The sequence below is a fragment of the Pleurodeles waltl genome, chromosome 8, assembly GCF_031143425.1.
Source record: "Pleurodeles waltl isolate 20211129_DDA chromosome 8, aPleWal1.hap1.20221129, whole genome shotgun sequence".
Classification (NCBI taxonomy): Eukaryota; Metazoa; Chordata; class Amphibia; order Caudata; family Salamandridae; genus Pleurodeles; species Pleurodeles waltl.
This window is the reverse complement of record NC_090447.1, coordinates 520,322,980-520,344,339: the sequence shown is the minus strand read 5'-3', so window position 1 is coordinate 520,344,339 and position 21,360 is coordinate 520,322,980. Positions and strand designations below refer to the sequence as shown.

At 47.4% G+C, this 21,360-nt stretch overlaps 1 protein-coding gene across 5 annotated transcripts in view; it reads right to left on the bottom strand.

Moving 5' to 3' along the window:
* The window catches only part of SCML2 (Scm polycomb group protein like 2), a 685,095-nt gene that overhangs the window by 240,804 nt on the left and 422,931 nt on the right, over nucleotides 1–21,360 (bottom strand). For all 5 annotated transcript variants that reach the window (XM_069204521.1, XM_069204522.1, XM_069204519.1 and 2 more), the window contains one exon: nucleotides 4,336–4,539. In XM_069204521.1, the coding sequence (XP_069060622.1) occupies nucleotides 4,336–4,539 (204 nt within the window). The remainder of the gene's footprint in view (nucleotides 1–4,335; nucleotides 4,540–21,360) is intronic.

The window sequence follows — 21,360 nt, the reverse complement described above, 5'->3', positions numbered from 1 at the left end:
AAATGCTCTTACTGTGACACAACCGGTAAACATATGGAGACCTATCATACCTTGACAAACATTTTCACCAAGAGCTGAAGCTATTTTTCCAATGTCAAGGACTTGCAGTCATATTTTAGTACCATATTTCAGAAACAATTTAGTCATGATTCTGTCATGGAATCCCAAACAGATAATAAACACATCAGGGTCATCTGAGCTTACCATTACTGCCTCACAATGCTCATTAGCAGCGTGTGCAGCATGCAGCAACAAACTACCATCTGCTTCTTTGTGTGTACTGCTGAGAGCACTTTGTGGCTCCCTTCAGATGTGATTTTGTAGCATTTATCTTCACAGTTCACAGTGTTTCAGTCTCACGTTTTACAAAGTACTCTGGTTTCCTCCATTCGTTAACAAGAAATACAATGAAAGTTGTTTTATTCCTTACGTGGCTTAGGAATTTTCTCCACTGTCTGACAATCTGGGAAAGTGAGTTGCTCTGTAACTGTGCAAGAGTTCTTCCCCTCTCACTGTCTTTTCGCTGTTCTTAAAAGACATCTTATTGTACGTATCAAACACAACATCGATTCTGGACTCCTATTTCCTTCCCGCAAAGCCATGGACAAGACAGATATAGCCACTTCACCAAAGTTTGATTCCTCTCCATTTACTCTCTGAAGAACCATACCATCAATCAGCATGGCTGAATTTCCCAGTATTTCCTCAGCAGGGGTAACGTTTTCCTGGAAATATGTTGGTTGTCTTTCACAACAGATCTTCTAGAGTTGCTAAAGCCAATAGTAAAGGTCGTAAGGAATGAAAGAGTACATCTGCTATTTGAAGGTTCCAATTTGTGCAATCACAACGATTCGATCAGATAGTGCTTTGTCTGCTTTCATGATGATTGTCCTGCACTGCTGTTCACTGCCTTCTTCTTGGCCATGTTAGTGAAGGTTTTTAGTTTGCTCATTTTCATTGGGTCATGAAACTTCCTAATAGTTGGACTATTCTCAAGTTTGACGTTTGTATAGCACTGTTCACCTATTTCATGAGCCTTCATTATGTCAGATACTATGTCTTGAGATGCCTTTTTTGCAGTGGAGAGACTAATGAGATCATGTGGCCCAACAAATGGATTTATCCAGCTTTGAACCAGTCTAACAGCTCTCGTAACAGCATCTTTGTATTTTTCAATTTGTGACTTATGTGGGTCTGCGTCAGCCCTGATCTGTTGTTACAAACCATTTCCCTTATCTGAACCAAAAAGGCGCTTCTGTGTTCAGTCGTCATATATCATCTTTTCAAAGCACCTGTCATGAGGATAAACAATGTACCACCCAGAGTCTGTGTGTCTTTGTTGACTCGCTTGATTGACCGGAATTCGTCCAAACAGATTAACATCTGACAGTTGTTCTGAAAAACATATGTTGATGACGTTGTGGTGTATCTCTGCATGTTTCACTGCAAATAATGTCATTTCTGCATATTATACAGGCAAATATCTATTGTAGTACATCCTGTCATACGCAAAACACCATGGGATCATAGACCGTATGGCAGTAAGATGTAAATGCCAATTTCCTTCTCGAGCAGGATGCAGCAGAGCCAGCAATACATTTTCAACAATATCCACGTACAACATCCAAAATGCACAGAGATCTCCATTGTTATGACGAAGATGTTTCAGGAATAAATCTCAAAGCGGTTTTACTTCGGCAAAGGCAGCATTCTGCAAGAGGTTGTCTAATCTCTGTTGACTTCGGTCATTCGCAAAGTCATTAACATCCTCAATGAAGGAGTAGACTACCTGAATTTTCTCTTCATAATCCTTTGCCACCCAGGGGATAAATTCCAACCAAGCAGGTCTTAAAATATCTTCATGCATACACTTGTGTACTCGAATTGCACAACTGTACAAACAACCTATCTAGTACCGATGATATTGATCCTTCTGCTATCATGTCTGCTTCAATGCAAAGGTTGTGAAGGCCAGCGTCTTGAAAGCATTTTCCAAGAATGGACATGACATTTCACATGGTGTGAAAGATGCCAATTCAAAGAATTATTCTATTGCATGCTGCTTTATGCTTCAACACAATCTCGGTTTGCTTTTGCGTAGAGAGCTTGATCCATGACCACAACAATTTTCGCCAAATGCAGTGATTGACTTATCAGCTCAGTTTCATAAATTCAGAAACAGTTGTCAACTCAGTTGCAGGGGCATTAATGGTGGGCAAGTAAGCAATGGAATCATGTGACACACTAACTAGGTCTCTAGTACTTATGTTAAATCGTGTCCAACTTGGTATTATCTGTGCAAGGCTCACTTCTTGTCTTGCAACAACTTAGATTATTTTCTTATTTTGTACAAGCTTCAATCGCGCAACATTTTCTGGCATGACTTTGGCATTTGTCATCAATGGCTTTGGCCCAACTTGGCCACCGGAAACATACATTAACGATTCTTTATTATTTGTGGGAGTCAATGTTCTTTGCTTTTGTGTCTCAGTGCTTGGGAAGGGAGCTTTAAAGGTTGTAGTCCAAACAACTTGGCCTACACAGCTATATCACTTACTTGATGAGTTGTCCCCTTACAAGAAAGAGTCTCTTCCAGCTTATAATGTTATTCCATGCTACATTAGTGAAGACATGAGGCTGAATGCCGGCTGGAAGAACAATTTGCTCATTTGTGGTAGCAGCAAGTTTCTGAAGAAACACGGCGGTATCGTTTTCTTCCACTTGCGAGTATGAAATTCTATGACAAAGTCTGTTTAGAGCGCGACTGATTTCAACATTGCCTGTCAGTGTTTTTACAGCATATGGGAGCAATAATTTCTGCTGGCCATTTCTGACTGCATAAATAATGTCCTGACTGAAAACAATGACAGACTGTAAATGGACAGATTGAGAGTTATCCAAAGCAGACAGCTCCATCGGTGTTGCGGCGTTGTAACAACATCATAAAGAGTAACGGGCTCGGTGTTGATTGGCGCCACCAATGTCGTTGGCTGACTCGACTCAGACTCCGAAGGTGGGAACCCTGAGGGGCTGTGCACCAGCACAAACCTGCCAACGGATTTAGAGAGCCCATTTGTCACTGAGGGCGAAGCGACCTGTGTGGATACAGTCATGTCAACTTTCACCTCCTTGAGGCTAGATAGGGCACCAGAGAGGGGGTGAGGCCCAAAGACTTCGTGCAGGACATTATAATACTCCCACATTTGGGCTAAAGTCGCCTCGGCTCCATGAAATCTAGGAAGGTGTGGGGTGGGTTCCTCTGAATGCTCCACAACAGAAGGTTAGGAGACCAACTTACATGGTGGTTTTAACTGCTTCTGCTTCACAGCCTCCTTTGACATAGACGGTAATAGCCTCTTGTGCGAACAGCTCCTTGATCGGTCTCTGGGCTTCAACGACAGCGTGGAGACTCTGAAAGTCGCCCTGCCCGAACTTTAGTGCAATGCTCTCTCAAAGCCTTCGGCAGAAGATGTTAACAGGAACCACAATCCTTGGAGTCATGATGTTCTCCAAGGCACCACATACAGATGACATGAGGAAGCATGACCGACATCTGTCTGCCACAAGATCCGTAGGGCTTAAACTCTGAAGACATAGTGAAAAAACAGTTTCCTTGACAAAATATCATGATGGGCTGAAAAATGGCCCCCTAACCATTCAGCATCCAAGTTGCAAGAGCAGAAAAGAAGGAACTGACGTTGGCACACCAGCAAGGGGGTTATATGGAATCTATCAATGTCACATTGGGAGGACGGCGTCGATATGGAGTCAAGCGACGCGCAGAGGAACACATTTCTGGATCCAGTCTCGTGCTTGGGGAAGGGCTCTACAGTAAGGTATCTGTGGCTAGATGTCTCTATCAGATGTGATCTTTTCTTTGTGGATTGTTCTTTCTTTCTTTCCAAATAATTTAGCTGTAACTGGGTTCTACAGGTCTCTCAAAGGTGGAAGCAGTTCTGGCAAAATATCAACTGTAAAGCAACTAAGCTGGGACGGTAAACTGATGCATAGGTTTAGGATAACTTCTTCTAATATGCCTGTGCATTTGTATGCATGAATTATGTATGAATTATACCTTATTCATCAACTTTATCATATGTTGTAGAGCAATGTTTTTTTAGCTCTGTCTCTATTAGGTGCCTTAGGTTTTAAATCAAAATAAGCTAAAATGAAATAATATCAAATAACGTGTTTTGCTGAAGGGGTGAGCTATTTCAATTGTCTGTGGGTATCAAAGAACAAGAAGGCCCTATGGTGGGGTATATTTTCAGATTTTGAATGAGTCATTATCATAAGTCAAAGACAAGCATGAATATTTATCATGAACATTCATACCAGTAATCTTTTCTCCACCATGATGTCCTGCCTTAAGAAATCCAAACACAGTTTTTGAATGGTGAGCACAATCTACACATGCTTGCACAGCTTGCTGAAGAACAACATTAACAGGACCGGGTCCAAAATGATCTGGGAGCTGCAGTACTTTCTTCTTTTCCAAGTGAGGCCCAGGGTTCCCATGCTTGTTCACATAGACACACACTAAAAAAGGAAATAAAGGAGTTAGGGGGTTGATTATTCTAACTGAGTACAGCTAAATCAATGTCAAATATGAACTGGTATAACAGTAAATGAGCTTGTTCTGATTACCCAATGTTGCTGTGGTTCAGATGTTAAAAATATGCATTAACAGCAATTAATATATTCTTAATTTAAAAAGAAGTGATTTAAATATGACGTAGTGTTGATAGCTACTAAAGGACATGCACAGTAGTACCATAAGAAACATCTCTAGAAAATAAAAGAATACCTGTCTCAACATCTTTGCCAATTGTATGGCATCATCTCCGATGTACTGATCCTTTTCAAGCAAACAGAAAACCATCAACTTGGAACAGAGCTCTTGTGTTGCCAGGAGCAACCCCATATTTGATTGGCCAATATTGTTAACTCAGTGACGCCACTGGTTACCTGCCATCTCCTGAAGCAGCAAACGAATGCTTGAAAAGCAAAGCCCATCTACACCGAGGATACCAAAAAGGGCCTCTGTTCAAAGGCCTAAAGGGGTCTGAAGTGAAGCAGTGGACTGGATGTTGAAATCCTCCTATAATTAGTTATGTGAAGTGGTAAAGCAACGGAGTAGAGCTTGGGCCACAAGACAACACTGTAGAGGCTAGACATAGGTTAGTGGAGAAGCAAATCTGCAGCACTGCCAAAGTCCAAGCCATATCACAAGGGTGGCCTTTTGCTTCTGTCAGTGGAAAAACTGCAAAACAAGACTACCCTAGGGTCTCCACAGGCTACTGGGTCATGCCTACCATGTTTCTCGGTTCCTCTCACCGCAGAGCCTCCCATGTAGTGAAAGAAAAAAACTCATCACCCATATACAGCCAGAAGTCCACCTTGAGTCATAACTCCTCAAGCAGAGACAACTTTAGCCACTGCAGAATGTAGCAACAGGAGGTGTAAGGAGCCTTTCAAGATTGACCTCTTTGTATGTGTATCATCAGGCGTAACTGTCTAGTTATTCATATGCCCATGTAAGTTGGAAAAGGTCATTCAAGGATCCTGCATACGTACATGTGGGATTACAATATATACATGTCACACCAATCCACCATGGACATGAACCCAAGCCATAGGCATACAAGCTGCTCCATACACATAGGAACTGTAAAGCTTCAAATGCGGGACTTACCAAAGTGTATTTTAGTGACACAAGGGTTACTTCGAAGGGTGGTGGATGCATGACCCAACAGATTATTACATAACGCTTGTGCTGACAATGGCATTACTGTCGCAGTACAACATATCCTACGTGAAAACCATTCAGATCAGCATCCTGTGCACTGAAATGACACTATCTTCTTATCCAACATCTTGCACACTACACTGTGGATGGGTTCTTGCATAGACATAGAAAATACTTTAACAAAAAGGTTTAAATATTCTACTTAACAAGGATATTTTTTAAGGCAAGTGACAAGCAAAACAAAATATTTTACATGTGAAGTGTCACATTTAGTACCAAATGCCAGTATTTATTATGATATCATCGCTCTCTACTGACTAGATGCTCATTCTTATATTCTTATACATACCATCTGGTGCTTCTGTTGGATCATACTGTTAATCAAAATGTGCAATACAGTGGACTGTAGAGGCAAGTTCTGAAGTTTACGATGTGCAGAACAGCTCTAGTGGAATTTATTAATGCTATAGCATAAAAAACAACTTTCTTAGCTTCAACACGATCTTTCAGTGGATTCTCTAACTGAGGTTTCCTCAACTTTTGAATTTCTCCCAGATGCCGGACTGGGTCCCGACCTTTCCAGCAACTGCTCTAGTGGGCCAACCGGTGGTACCATCAGATTCTGTGGCAGCCCCATCCTGCCTCCAGAAGAGTCAGCAAAGAGCCAAATGCAGGTACCATCACTGCACATTGACATCAGTTTTCTTTTGAAGCGCTTCTTTCTCAGACGTAAATTAACAGTGAAAGATTGCCAATAGACTGACAACCCTAACTTTGTACCTTTTGAGAATCGTAAAAGTCCACTCCATAGAATGGCGACTGCAAAGAGGAATCTGTATTTATAGTATATACCAGCAAGAGCATTACAGAAGCTAAGTAACTAGTCCTTCTGATGGATATTTCTAACCACAGGTTCCTCATCTTATGAGTAGTTAAAGCGATGGCAGATCTAAGGAATGAACATCACACCAGGAAGTCTTGCATGAGTCTTGTGGACTGCGAATCAAAGCAGTAATGCTTGGTGAAGGGGTGGACGGACATCCATGTAGCCACACTTGGCAGATGTCCAGCAATGGAACATCCCTACCTAAGGCCTTGGTGGCTGCCTTAGCTCTACCAGAAAAAGCCGAAAGGCCATCAAGAAGCTCCTTCTTGTCTAAGACGCACAACATTTTTATGCAGAGAACAATTCCAGTCTGTGCACCAGAGAATACCACAAAAGGCGGCTTATACACTCGGTGCACCTTTGTTCGTTGGCTGTTCAAGCAAGGGCTCTCTTGGGGTCCAATTGATTAAGCCTTTCCTTCTTAAAGGGATGTAGTGGAAAGAAACAATCAAGGTTGGTGATAGACTGTCCAACATAGGTCAACAAACCCTTTCATAGAATGGATGCCCAAGTCTGAAGCACCAATCTGTCTGAAAACAAGGTGATATATGGTGGTTGTACTGACTGAACCAACAGTTTACAGACATGGTGCACAGAAGGAAAATGTTGCTTCCCCTCCCTGGAAGAACCTACAACGTGCAGTGCTATACACATACTCTGCAAACTCCAGTCATCTAGTGTGGGAATCGTATGTTTGCAAGTTGTTTTTTTTCTACGAGGTGTTTTACGTCAAGAAGTAAATGGTGACTCATCGCTTATTTGGTAATGCTCAAGGGCATTGATTCCATGGTAGATTGCTTTTAGTACAGCGATTGAGACTGGAATGGCGACAATATGATGCACATATGTACAGCACAAAAGAGTATGTCATTTAGAGAGAGAAGAGATCTGTGAACAGAGCCTCACGCGTCCCTGGAGGATTGAGGGCACATGTGAATCTATAGCACTAAACGCAACAAACAGATGCTTACAGGAAAACATTTTCCATTCCTGGCATGTGTTGTTGTAGATACACATGCTCTGCATAGACTGTAAAGCAGTACCCTTAAATAAGCAGTGGCTAGTGTGTCAATGGTGCAGATAACTGAAATAAGGTCCTTAAGATATCTAACTATAGTCTGTTGCCTGTCTAGAATACCCACACACTAGTGAATAGTAAACCCAGAAAGGCCACAGCTGTAGCCTTCTTTTGGGTAGAATACACCCTAGGTGTGAGAGGGAGAGTCCTCTTGCCTTTAAGAAAGCACATCTGGATGAACTTACTATCCACCTGGAAATGCCTATCTTAAAAGGTTACAAACAGTTGTCGTGCTTTATGGAAATACTTTCTTCTGTCTACGTAAAACTTGAGCATATAATTAGTCCTCTGTACTGCCCTGTCCTTGTGTACCTGAATAAAGGGTTACTGCAGCTCACTAATGCAACACAGAGAAGTTACTGCAACTTAAAAGGCCACCTACCAGGCGAGATACTGAAGAGGACAGGTGAGTAAGGGTTCACATGGGGGAAATCCATGAGTCTGATGAGTATGTGTTTTGGTTCCACACAGGTGTCAGTGAAATCCTGGAAGGAATGACACTCTTTAGATCTTTCATGAATTCTTTTACAACAGGCATGGGGAATAGAGTGGAGTATTCCCTATTTTGCATGCCGGATGCTTTGGCTGTCAGATGGAGCCATACTGAGGCGAAGGCTAGGTCTGAATTTCGAAATGGAACAGGCAGCAAACAAGATCCTGGACTGCAGGTTTTACAGGGTCTAGCTTTAGTAGTGGGCAAATATTTTCTATTTCCCTGCATAGCAGGCACCTGTGGTAGGTAACAGGACTGCCACAGTACATCCATGCATCCTTGCAGGAGACCCAGGATCTCAGGTGGCAGATCGCTAGATTGAGGTGTTGACCCACATCACGAGTAGAGAAGAGTAACAGGGCTGCCTGGCCCAGGAGGAGGCTACGGGGATCATGGTCTAGGATATCTAGCTCATTTACAGGACCAAGACGCAAATGAACAGGAGAGTCGGAAAAGCATACGCCAAGAGCTTTGACCAGTTCACCCCTAAAGCTGTGGATGTGGGCACCTGGACACTGAGGCAGTCATTATGAACATGGCGGTTTGGCCCTGCATGCTGGCGTTGGCAGGTGAAACCGCCAGCCGGCATGGCGAGCCAAACCGCTACATAATGCACCCAGTGAGGGCTGCCGACTCACTGCCAGGCTTCCTCCGTCAGGCAGCCTGACGGTGGGCGTAAACATTATCTGACAGGGCAGCGGTGCTACCCCTCGGATAATGTTTCCTGAGCCTCCAGCCTTTCCCTGGCGGGTTTCCCCACCAGGGAAAGGCTGGCGAAAGGAGTGCACCGGGGCACCCCTGGGGGCCCCTGCACTGCCCATGCACTTGGCATGGGCAGTGCAGGGTCCCCGGTGCAGTGCCCCATCGTGCAGATCACTGCCCGAATTTTGGGCAGTGATCTGCGCGACGGGTGCAGCTGCACCCATCGCACAGAGGCATTGGCGGTGGTTCCATGTGGAGCCACCGTCAATGTCCCGGCCAGGCCTTTAGGTTCTTCATGCGGCCGGCGGGGATCCGGGGACGCTGGCGGTCAGTGTTTTGACCGCCAGCATGAACACAGCGGTTGTTAACGCCATGTCCATAATGACCGCCTAAGTTTGGACGTTCTGCGGTCTCTGGGGTGGAGAGGAAATCAACATCTGGAGTGCCACAGTGCTGAAGTACTGATGCAGAACCTGCAGGTGGAGGTCCCATGACTTGTTGATGCGTCGTAGCAGGTAGGCCAGGTCTGTGTCCACCCCTGGGTAGTATCCCACCATCAGGTAGATGTATTGGCAGAGTACACAATGCCAGACAGTTTTTGACAGTAGACAAAGGGAGAGTGAGTGTCCCCTCTGCTTTAATAGGTACTACTTGTCAGTGACTTTGTCCATCCTGTCTAGGATTACTTTGCCCGAGACGAGTGCAAGGAAGGCTTTGACAGCTAGGCAGATAACCAGAAGCTTGAGGCAGTTGATGTACTGGCCCTGCTGATGGAGAGCGCCACAAAGCCTGCATTGTGATCTGATTGAGATGAGCATCCCCTACTCTCCCCTCCACCCCGTTTGGAAAGCATCCATTTAAACTGTGGCTTACGGAAAGAGGTCTTGAAAAGGCCAGCACCGCAACATGTTGTTGCTGTTCCACCATTGCAGAAAGCGATACATGATCATTTTTACCAACACTAGGTCTTCCATTTCACCCTGCACTTATGACCATTGGGCTGCTAGACATTGTTGCAAGGGATGCATGTGCAGCCAGGCATAGGAAACATTAGCGAAGTACAATGCCATCGTGCCCAGCAGGTGTATTACTGTTCTGACTGTGAGGTGATGAAGTGGGTGGAAAAGAGGTACAAGCTGCTGGAAGACTGACTCTTTGTAGACTTGGGTTGACCTTGCTAGTATCAAGTTAAATACCACCGCTAGGATGGGCTGGATTTGGAGAGATTGTAGGTGGTATTTGGTTACGTTTATGGTAACCCAAAGGCTGTGGATCAGGGAGATTGTTGCTTTGGAATGCTCTAGGCACTGTTGCAACTTGAACTCTTGATTAGCCACTCATTAAGGAAGGGGAAGTCATGGGTTCCACCCCTCCTGAAGTGGGTGGCTACCACTGACAGATACTTGGTGAAGGCCCTTGAGGCAATGGTGACACCGAAGAAAAGTACTTTGAATTGGTAATGATGGCACTTGCCATGAAGCAGATAGCCTCTGTAGGATGCTGGCCTGGTGTGTGGTGAGCACCTATGATGTTATCACCTTATACCAGGTCAGGTATCCTCTATTAGTGAGGTGTAGACAGTGTCTAGGAAGCCAGGGTGGATGAGCAGCCAAGACTTATCTAGGAGACATGCAAGGCTTATGCAAATACCACTACAGTCACACAGCACTTACACACATGAAAGAACCACACAGTGTTACAAAACTAAAGGTACTTTATTATAGTAACACACATACTAAAATACTGTATAGGCAATAATCCATTAGGAGGTGAGTAACCCCACTATTATATACACATTAGAAGTCAGCGATTATCATAGAAAATAATAGCAAATTATAGAAAATAGTGAAGGCCCTTGGGGGAGACCACACCATATAAGTAAGTGAAATGCAAAGACAGCCCCCACCCAAGGAAGATGAATCAATAGAGGGGAGCTGAAGAAACTAGGAACCCCAAAAGGTAAGTACCAGGGTGACCCCCAGCAACCAGGAGAGGAGAGTTAAGTACCTTGTTTTTCCTCAAACCCACAGGAGAACTTTGGAAAAGGACTGTGCAAGACCCAGACAAGGTTGGAAGAAACCAATGGTGTATCCTGACAGAAGAGGACCTGCAAAAGAAGGGGACCAAGTCCAGTTCAAGTTGCAGTGTCCTTTTGTGGAGAGGAGAACCAGGTGAACCTCAGGAGTGAGGAGAGTCGGAAGAAGAGGATGCAGCCTCTACAGGCAATTCACAGGCGTCACAGTGAGGCCCACTCACCACACCTGAAGAGGAGTCCCACGTCGCTGAAGCGGCAAGCACGGGATTGTGCTTTGCGGGTAATGGTGCCGGAGGCTTGGGCTACACGGAGCCTGAAGATCGCTTGGAAGAAGAGCCAACAAGCTTTGGCAGCTGCAAGAGTCACAGTGTACAAGGGTAATGTCCTGCAAGGTGAGGCAAGGGCTTACAGTCTCTCAAGTTGGACAGCTGGTAGAGAGGACCAAGAGGACCACTCCAGACCACCACCCGTGATGCAGGAGCCACGTAGTTCTGGAGGAGAAAGGCTCCACGCAGCCAGTCGTCGTTGCAGTTGGTGCCTGCGGATGCAGGGGAGTGACTTCTTCACTCCAAGGGCGATTCCACATTGCTTCTTGTGCAGGCTGAAGACTCGTCACCCTCAGAGGATGCACAGCCAGGGAAATGTTGCAATTGCTGGAAGGAGCCGGGGAAACAATGTTGAAGAGTGAAGACGTCACTGGAGTTGCGCATGGTCATTTCCTGGAGGGTCCAGTTGCAGCATGGGTGGCCAGAAGATGAAGTAAACGATGCCGAGGAGTCCTGCTGAAATCTTGCACGTTGAACCTGAAGACCCACCCTGGAGGGAGACCCTAAACACCCTGGGAGGGGGGATTGGTCACCTAGCAGGGTGACCACCTTCAGGAGGGGGCTGTGACATCACCTGCCTGATCCGGACACTCAGATGCTCCCTGGGGCCTCTGCTCACCTTGGATTCAAGATTTTAGAACCAAGTGGCCACCTGCAGGAGCTCTGGGCACCACCCCTGGGGTGGTGATAACAGAAGATTGGTTACTCCCCTTTCCATTGTCCAGTTTCGCCTGCCAGAGAAGGGACTGGGGCTCGGTGGACTGGTGCAAACCGGTTTATGCAAGGAGGGCACCAAATGTGCCCTTCAAAGCATACCGGAGGCTACCTCTCCCAAGCCATGTAACATCTATTTCCAAAGGGAGAGGTTGTTGCCTCCCTCGCAAAAAGACAATCCCTTGTTCTGCCTTCCTGTGCCTGAGCTGGTCAAGTAGCGGGAGGACAGAAACTTGTCTGTGGGGTGGCAGCAGTGCAGCCTGCTCGGAAACCACCACAAGACTGGTAGGAGCAATGCTGGGGGTATACTAAGGAGCCCACATAGTGCATGGAATCATACAACCAATACTAGCAACAGTATTGGGGAGTGATTCTGACATGTTTGATACCAAACATGCCCAGGTTCGGAGTTACCATTATGTAGCTGATAGGTAGTGACCTGTGTCCAGTACACAGGTAAAATGGCTTGCCGTACTTACGAAGTCCAGGAAAATGGAGCTGGAGTTCGTAGGTGCACCTCTGCTCATGCAGGGGTGCCCTCACACACAGGCACCGGCACCCTGCCCTCTGGGCTAGGAGGGCCTGCCACAGAGGTGACTTACAGTGACCTGGTGCAGTGACCTGTAGTGAAAGGGTGCATGCATCTTTTCACGCAGGCTGTAATGGCAGGCCTGCAGACACATTTTGCATGGGCTGCTATGGGTGGCACAATACATGTTACAGCCCATGGGGAACCCCTGGTGCCCCAATGCCCTGGGTACACAAGTACCATATACTAAGGACATACATGGGGGCACCAATATGCCAATTGTGGGGTGTGCTAAGTCCTAAGCAACCAAATTCAGATGGAGGGAGCACACTCACTGGGGTCATGGTTAGCAGGATCCCACTGAACACAGTCAAAACATACTGACAGCAGGCAAAATGTGGGGGTTACCATGTCAAGAAGAGGGTACATTCCTATAGCCTCAGTGGGCAGGATGAATCACAACAAGTGGCCTCATGCCACTATATAGTGGCCTTGATGAAGCAGAGATCACATCCTGCAATGTCATCATGTTAAAATGTTCAGAGTGGATTTATCTGTTAAGAGGACTGATGTCCGGGATGGGCCTGAGGGAAGCATCCTCCTTTGGCATGAGGAAGTAAAGTGAATACATCCCCATGCCTTGCTAATAGGGTGCATGGGCTCAATGGAGTCCTTTTGAAGGAGCATTTGGACCTCTGTCTCTAAACGAATAAGATGTCTGCTGAGAATGTGCATGCAGGGTGGAGCATTGGGTGGTGGTGGGAGATGTTCTAGGCAGTAAACATAGCAGACCACTGCTAAAGCCACTTGCCTCATGTGACAACCTGCCAGTGAGGGAAGACCTCTTGGAGCCTGCCCCAACAGTTGTTGGATTTTGGGGCAGCGGGGAAAGGTGGCTGAGGTGAGGGAAGTCACTGATTGAAGGCGGAGGACCTCTTGCTGGAACCCCTTTTGCCATTTGGTTGTTGCCCCTGCATGCACCAATGTGGTGACAGCCGGTGGTAGGTTTGCTGCTGCCTCTGGAAGGACGAAGTATGGTCTAGGAAGGTGGTCTTGGAGCATGTCCTGTACTGTTGCCTCTAAATAGGAATTATATGTAGATGTTTGACTAACACCAATTGCTTTGGTCGTGTCCTTGTCCTTTTATAAATTTTCCAGCATCTGATGAACCTTCAGGCCAAAGAGATGTTTGCCATCTAACGGCAGGTTGAGCGGATGCTGTTGGACTTTAGGTCCAAAAACCTACCTAAGACACTGAGTCAGGCATGGTGTCTCACCAGAATACTGGTACAGATCCCTCGGGCTGCGGTGTCTGTCGCATCCATGGCGCAGCAAATGGTGGCACTAAAGAGGGTCTTCTCATCCACCACTAACTCCTCTCCTCTCCTCTTTGCAGATGAGTGTCTAGAAGGTGTCTGGGGAGTTCCTACATTTCATCCCAAAGAGCCCTTTCATACAGGGATAGCAAGACAACAGAGTGGGTCATTCTTCAGTCTGCTTTCACTGCTACCCTCTTCCCCACAGAGTTTACTTTGTTTTCCTTGTCAGGTGGATGACCATTGCCCATGGACTGCACACTTGCAGGAGGACACAACCCAATATGTATGGCCAGGGAATTACCACCTTCGCTTTTACATGTTTCTTGAAGGTGTCCAACGAGGATTTTAACATGCACTTCAACATGGAGTAAGATTTGCAGTATGTCGTGGACTGCGTCTCCACGAGGAAGTCATCATTCTTGTGTAAGACATGCATATTAACCTTATGAAAAGAGGCAGTCCTTTGTATCACTTCATGATACTGTGTACTATTGTCAAACAAGTTACTTACCTTCGGTAACACCTTATCTGGTAAAGATATATTTTAGCTGCAGATTCCTTACCTTAGAATTTCCCCGAGGTGTCAGTCTGCATCCAGAGATTCTTCTCAAGCACTACCCCTGAGTGCCGTCAGCTGGCGTTGGTGGACCCTGCGACCGTCGTCGGCATCAATCATGACTGATATGACGCCATAGGACCTACATAGGAGCCACCCCAGCGAGGTGATGTCAGTTTATTTTCATAACTTTTGACGCCAGAAGCGCAGAGCCATGAAGAACACTGACTATTGGTGCATCAAAACTAGCGCCCTGAAAGGGAAGTTCGTGTCCCTAGAAGTCAGTTTGCAGAGCAGGGAAGATGGGTGAGTCGGTAAGGCATCTGCAACTAAAAAATGTCTTTACCAGATAAGGCGTTACGGAAGGTAACAGACTTTCTGTGCAACATGCCACAAATTTATGCCAAAGACAGTACCGTTTTGGTGGAGGGACACTTGGCTGCCAAGATAACATTACATACTTCAGGCGGAAGGTCAAAAGCTGTCAACTGCCGCCGCTCAATATCCACGCAAGAAGGCAGAGACTGGACAGGTTTGAGCGAAGAACTCTCCCATGCAACAGAAGATCCTCTTGAATGGACAGTCTGATCGGAGGATCGATGGCCATGCTCAATAGCTCAGGAGCCAGACTCTTCATGCCCAGTCTGGGGCCACAAGGATTACTTGGACCCAGTCATTCATGATCTTTTTGAGAACTCTGGGCAAAAGTGGAATGAGCAGAAAGGCGTACAGGAGGCCTGAGCTCCAACTGAGACTAAAAGCTTTGCTGAGCAAGAGCTACCTTGAAAACTCCAACATGCAAAACTGCTGACATTGCCCGTTCTCTGCGGATGCGAACAGATCTAACCAAGGCATATCTAACCAAGGCTCACCCCACTGCTGAAAGAGACCTCGTGCCACCTTCGGGTGGAGACGCCATTTGTGATCAAACAGGCATTGTTGGCTGAGTTCATCCACTGCGGCATGCAAAGAGCCCGCCAGGTGTTGAACCACCAGGGAAATTCCCTGATGTTCCAGCCATGTCCAGAAGCGCAGAGCCTACTGACAAAGGATCCAGAAACCCACCCCATCCTGCTTGTTACAGTACCACATAAAGGTGGTGATGTCAGTCAACACCTGCACAGTTTTTCCTTCGAGAGAGGGAAGGAATGGTTTCAATGCCAGCCTGATCGCCCGGAGCTCCAAAAGATTGATATGGAACCCGGACTCCGCCAGAGACCAGCCACCACTGATCTCTGCCTCTCCCATATGGCTGCCCCATCCCAGGAGTGACAGATCTATCACTACTGTCAGATCTGGTTGGGGAAGGGGGCAGATTCTGCCTCTGACCCAATCGTGGTTCAGGAGTCATCACTGCAGATCTTGCACTGTTCCCTCCTAGATCTGGACCATGTCAGAGAGATTCCCCTGATGCTGCGCCCACTGGAACTTCGGGTCCCACTGCAGAGCCTGCATATGCCATCTGGCATGTGTCACCAGCAGGATGCCGGCCATGAGGCCCAGCAGCCTTAGAATCATTCTCACTGAAAGAGGCTGAAATATTGGTATCACAGCCTGAATAGCCTGGACTTGCCGCTCAGGAGGATAAGCCTGAAACTGCACTACGCCCAGACAGCTCAGATCAAAGGGAGCATCTTAGAGGGAGTCAGGTGTGTCTTCTGCACATTTATAGTGAACCCCAGCTAGTGCAGGCGGTCCGCTGTAGTCTAGAGGTAGGTTACGACAGACTGAGGCAAGCCCGCCTTCAACAGCCAGTCGTTGAGGTAGGGGAAGACTGAAACCCCGGGGTTGGGATTGTGGTGGACTGGCTAGACCGCTGGCTCCCAACGAGGATGTTGGATTCCCCGCTCCCGGCCATACCGAGACTCAGCAGCATGCGCAGCACTATGGCTGGAGGGGAAAGGATGTGGTTGGGTGCCCCTTCAATAGCCGCGAAAGGGGTGAAAAGCAGACTGAGTGGGGTGAGGGGCAGCTTCGAGGCCGAAGAACCTGGCTGTAGCCTGGGACTCCTTAATGCACTCAAGCGCAGAGTTTGCTTTGTCTCTGAAGAGACAGGTGGCATCAAAGGGCATGTCCATAAGGGTGGACTGGACAACCGCTAAAAAGCCAGAAGTCCTTGGTGCCTCAAGGCCATTGTCAATGCAACTGATCTGCCTAAAGAGACAGTCTTATCCAGCCCACATCGTATTATGAACTTTTCTGCATCTCTCCCGCCAGAAACAGCTTGGTAGAGAATAGCCCAGGCCTCCTCTGGTACCTGTGGCAGCACCTGTGCAACTGTGTCCCATAAAGTGTGGGTGTAATGGCCAAAAAGGCATGCAGTGTTGACAGCCTGGAAAAGAAAACATCTTCCCAAGTTGGTTCAGCCTCTTGGATTTCCTTTCCAGCGATGCGGAAGGGAATGCGCCCAGGGACTTGGAGGCTTGGATAACCAAGCTCTCAGGAGTTGGGAGTGGAACACTGGGCCATTTAGAGCAGTTCTAAGGGGGCAGGCAATTGTACTGTTCACAGGAATCTCTGTTCTGGGTTGGACCAGGTCCCGAGCAGGACATTAGTAAGGACTTCATTAAAGGGCAAAAGGGGCTCGTAAAAGGAAGCCCCAGAATGAAGCATCTCTGTCAGGTTAGCTCTGACTGCCATTGAAGGCAGCGCGAGGCACTGGATATCGGCCGCTCTTTGCTCCACCACTGAGTAGGACGCTCCCTCCTCCATAGCCATGGTAGTGGGAGAAAGCATTCCAGTGTCAGGGGAAGTGTCCAGACCACTGGCCTCACCTACGTTCATCCACCAGTCCTTGGGATCTTCTAGCTGGTATTCTAAAGGGTCCAGCGACCCCTCCCAATCCTCACCATACCCCCAACCTAAGAGAATAAGGGTCAGGATCTGACCTAGGGAGCAAGGTCCCTGTTGAAGTCGGAATCGCTGTTGTGTGACACAGGTCCAGCTCTGGCCCGAGAACGATCCAGCAGGATCAGATTGCCCAAGAAGAGGCACAGGGCAGGGATCACTCCGACTCCGGAGGCGCAGAGCCGACCCAAGCGCAGTCTCTGAACGACGATGCTCCTTTTCTATCATCTTGTCGGCTGACAGACGGAGTGAAGTCAAAGGACGCTTATTCCTCTTGGAATTCATTTTGTGCCTTGACTTACCCGACCGTCCCGAGGACTTGGAGTGGGACGATTAAGAATAGGGTCTCCGCAACTGTTCTCGGGACCTTCCTCTCAACAGAGATTGGAAGCGACAAAGCTGAGAGCCGGGCCACAATGAGCTTTAGGGACCACTCCCTCAAAGCTTTCGGATTCATGGCCCGGCACTCAGAGCATGACTTTGGGTCATGGTCGGGTTCCAAGCACCACAAGCACACGAGGTGCAGATTAGTCATGGACATCGCCCGTTTACAGGAGTCACAGGCTTGAACCCAGTCTTTTGTGACAATATCTGGACACACCAGGAGTTTAGATACTCAAAAATCTTCAACAAAAAGTAAAAAAGGATCAGTCAAAAAGTGACTGAGGGGTAGCTCTTCTTCGGATCAGCGCTGGCTTGCACGGAAAAGAGGTGTCGCCTATGTAGGTCCGTGACGTCATATCAGGCACGTACGACACAGAGACAACTGACGCCACCTGGCGGCGCACAGTGGTACTGCTCGAGAAAAATCAACTGTTCCAGACTGACGCCTGGGGGAAATTCTAAGGGAAGGAATCTGCACCTAGAAGTCTAAATAAGACTGGTGATGCCCGAAACCAGGTAGTGATCCAGGTCAGGCTCCTATGGGGCATCAATATTGCAGTCGTCCCATGGGTCATCAGTGTGGTGGGATGACTTCCCTCTAAGAGACAGGGTGGGGGGGTGGCAACACACTCTGGTGAATATGTCTAAGGCCATGATAGGGGAAATAATGGTGGTAGAGGAACAGGAGGGGGTGCAGATGGGAGGGGGCTGGTGCCTGTGTTCTTAGCCTCTGAGTTTGAACTGGGGAGGCTCCATAGCACATTCTTTGAAAGTAAGCCTCTTATGCCAAGGCAATGTCTCTGTTGGTAGAGGAGGCAGCTATGTTGAGGACTTTACTGTCTGTGGATGACTAAATTGATGCTTTTGTCTGCACCCAACTCTTTTAGATGCTGCAGGATTGCTTGCTCTGACTCCTCACAGCTGGTAGTGGAAGGTGTCTTTAGGCGCCAATTGACCACCCAGACCATGAGCGACATTTACCATCCTCATCACCAACTTAGTCCTTAGTCTTAGAGCCTGCATCTCCATGGTGACCTCAACTTTCACCTGGAATACCAAAATGACCCCTGCTCCACAGCACTCCTCGAAAGCTTGAGCAACATCAGTCTCACTCAGCTTGTCCCACAACCAACATACACCACAGGATACACTGGGCCCCATCTTCACCACAAGAGACATCAAATAAAATTCCACTACACTGCTCATATGGACCGACCACTCCATCATCCACTTCCAAATCAACACACCTCAAGTCAACACCGCTACCAGGTTTAGTATTCCAAGCAGCAGCTGGGGCAAAATCACAGAAGCAGACTGGCTCAGCGCCCTCAGAAGAGATCAACCTAGCTCCACAGCAAGAAATTAGATAAAGGGTGGTCTTCTTGGAAGGCAGTTGTCACTCCTCATTTTTCATAATTTTCCATCCGGACCTGCAGCCAAAAGTTGGGCTTGGTCAGGTGGAGGGGGCAGGGGAGGGGCATTTCCACTAGCTAGAGTGTCCTGAGGCACTGTAACAGGAGGCCTGAGTCTGTGAGGGTCACTCCCAAGTGTTGCAGTTCCTGCAGGGGGGGAGGTGTGAAGCACTTCCACCCAGAGCAGGATTTTGTTCCTCACCACAGAGAGCACAAAGGCTCTCACCCCTTGGGGTCAGAAACTTTTCTGTTAGTGGCAGGCTGGCGCAGACCAGTCAGCGTGAAACTAAACGGCTGAGTGAAATACTGGGGCCATCTCTAAGATGCCCCTTGAGTGCATTTTACAATAAATACTGTGCTGAGAAGTTTGATTCCAATCTTTCCAGTCTTCAGTGAAGCCATCATGGAGCTGTGGAGTTCGTAATGACATATCCCAGCCCATGTACTTAATATGGGCTCACTGCACTTACAATGTCTAAGAATGGACTTAGACACTGTAGGGGCATGTGGCTCATGCAGCTATGCCATGCCCTCACCTGAGGTATAGTGCACCCTCTGCCTTAGGGCTGTAAGGTCTGCTAGAGAGGTAATTTACCTGTGCCACAGGCATAGTAGCGTCCCAGAGAAGGATACTATGACAAATGTACCTTTTTATCTCCACTAGCACACACAAGCTGCAATGGCAGTGTACACGTGCTTTGTGAGGGGTCCCTAAGTGTGGCATAATACATGCTGCAGCCCTTAGAGACTCTCCTTGGCACCACTGGTTCCTTTTACAAGAGACTTAGATGTGTGCCAAGGGTGTGCCAACTGTGGAAACAATGGTTAGCAGGATCCCAGCACAAACTCAGTCAAGTTAGCATCAACATCAGGCAAAAAGTAGGGGGGTAATCAAGCCAAAAGGTGCACTTTCCTACGGACGACACAGGAGCCCAAATGAAGGTTGAATGCATCTCCCAGGGAGACTTGACAAAGAAATTCTAGAACCCAAAAGGCTCCACAATAGGCTTTCTTTGTGGTAGTAAAAACATCTACCTAAGGCATGCTACTGGGGCAAAGGTACATTGCACTGCCTCGGGATGCAGACGCCACACATGATCGACTAAATGGCATTCCGCTGAGCTTTTTCATCGTGGTATTCAGGAATTCTGCCAGATGGCTGCTAATCACAGAGAGAGAGGAGCACTGAAGGTGCAGTCAGTGCCAGAAGTTCCTGGCACAGCACCCACAACCCCGCACCCTTACTGCTTGTTGCAATACCTCATAGCGGTTATGTTGTCCATCAGAAAATGTAGAGGATTTTCCATGATGGAAAGAAGAAAGGCCTTGAGAGCCATCTTGTTGGCACATAGCTCTAGAAGTTTGATATGGTCCTTCTGTTACAATGGCAACAAAATGCCTATGATCCCCAGTGTGTCCAGGTAGCCTCCTGAGTCCACAGCCAAAGCATCCATCACCAAAATGAATTGTGGCTGGGTTAAGGAGCACGGCCTGCTAAACATCATGGTGTCATTTTCATCCATTACTGAAGGTCCTGGGCTGCTCAACCTGACATGCATATATGAACGTGGGATTCCAGTTTGAGTGAACTTAAGGCAGAGATTTCTTTGGAAAGGCCGGACATACCAGTGGGCATCATCAACAGAAGGATACACTAGGCTAAAAAACTATGATGCTTCTCAACCAACTAACTATACCAGGAGACCAAGGAGCTTCAGAACCTAGGATTGAGACAGAAACAAGGGAGATCATATTCTGAATATTCAGAACATGCTGCGAGGGTGATAAAAGAAATCCTCAGGACAGATGAGAGGAAGTATTCAAAGTGGTGGAAAGGAAAGGGGGAACAAGGGTTTAACAAAAAGGGAATGGTGTAATTTGGATGGGACAATCTGCAGGATCCACTGTTCTGAGGAAATTCCACATGCCAGTTAGAGACTCTCCTTGGCACCACTGGTTCCTTTTACAAGAGACTTAGATGTGTGCCAACTGTGGAAACAATGGTTAGCAGGATCCCAGCACAAACTCAGTCAAGTTAGCATCAAGCTTACTCTGCCCCCAAGTGGCCACAAGTGACTCCCTAAGGGAGAATCAGAGCAGTTTAGTAGCAGCAGGGAAAGCTAAAGATAAGCACAGACCATGTTGTTGCTGGCCCAGTCCTCTCCCACCATCACATCCCCTGGAGCCCCAAAAGGGGTGGGTGGGGCTGCTGCATGGACTGAGATGATTGCCTATGGCGATAAGCCAAGCCCCAGGAGTAACCTCAAAACTGAGTACTGCTGGTGCAACTGGTGGGTCAAAGGTAACAAAAACACAAGGAACAAGCCATA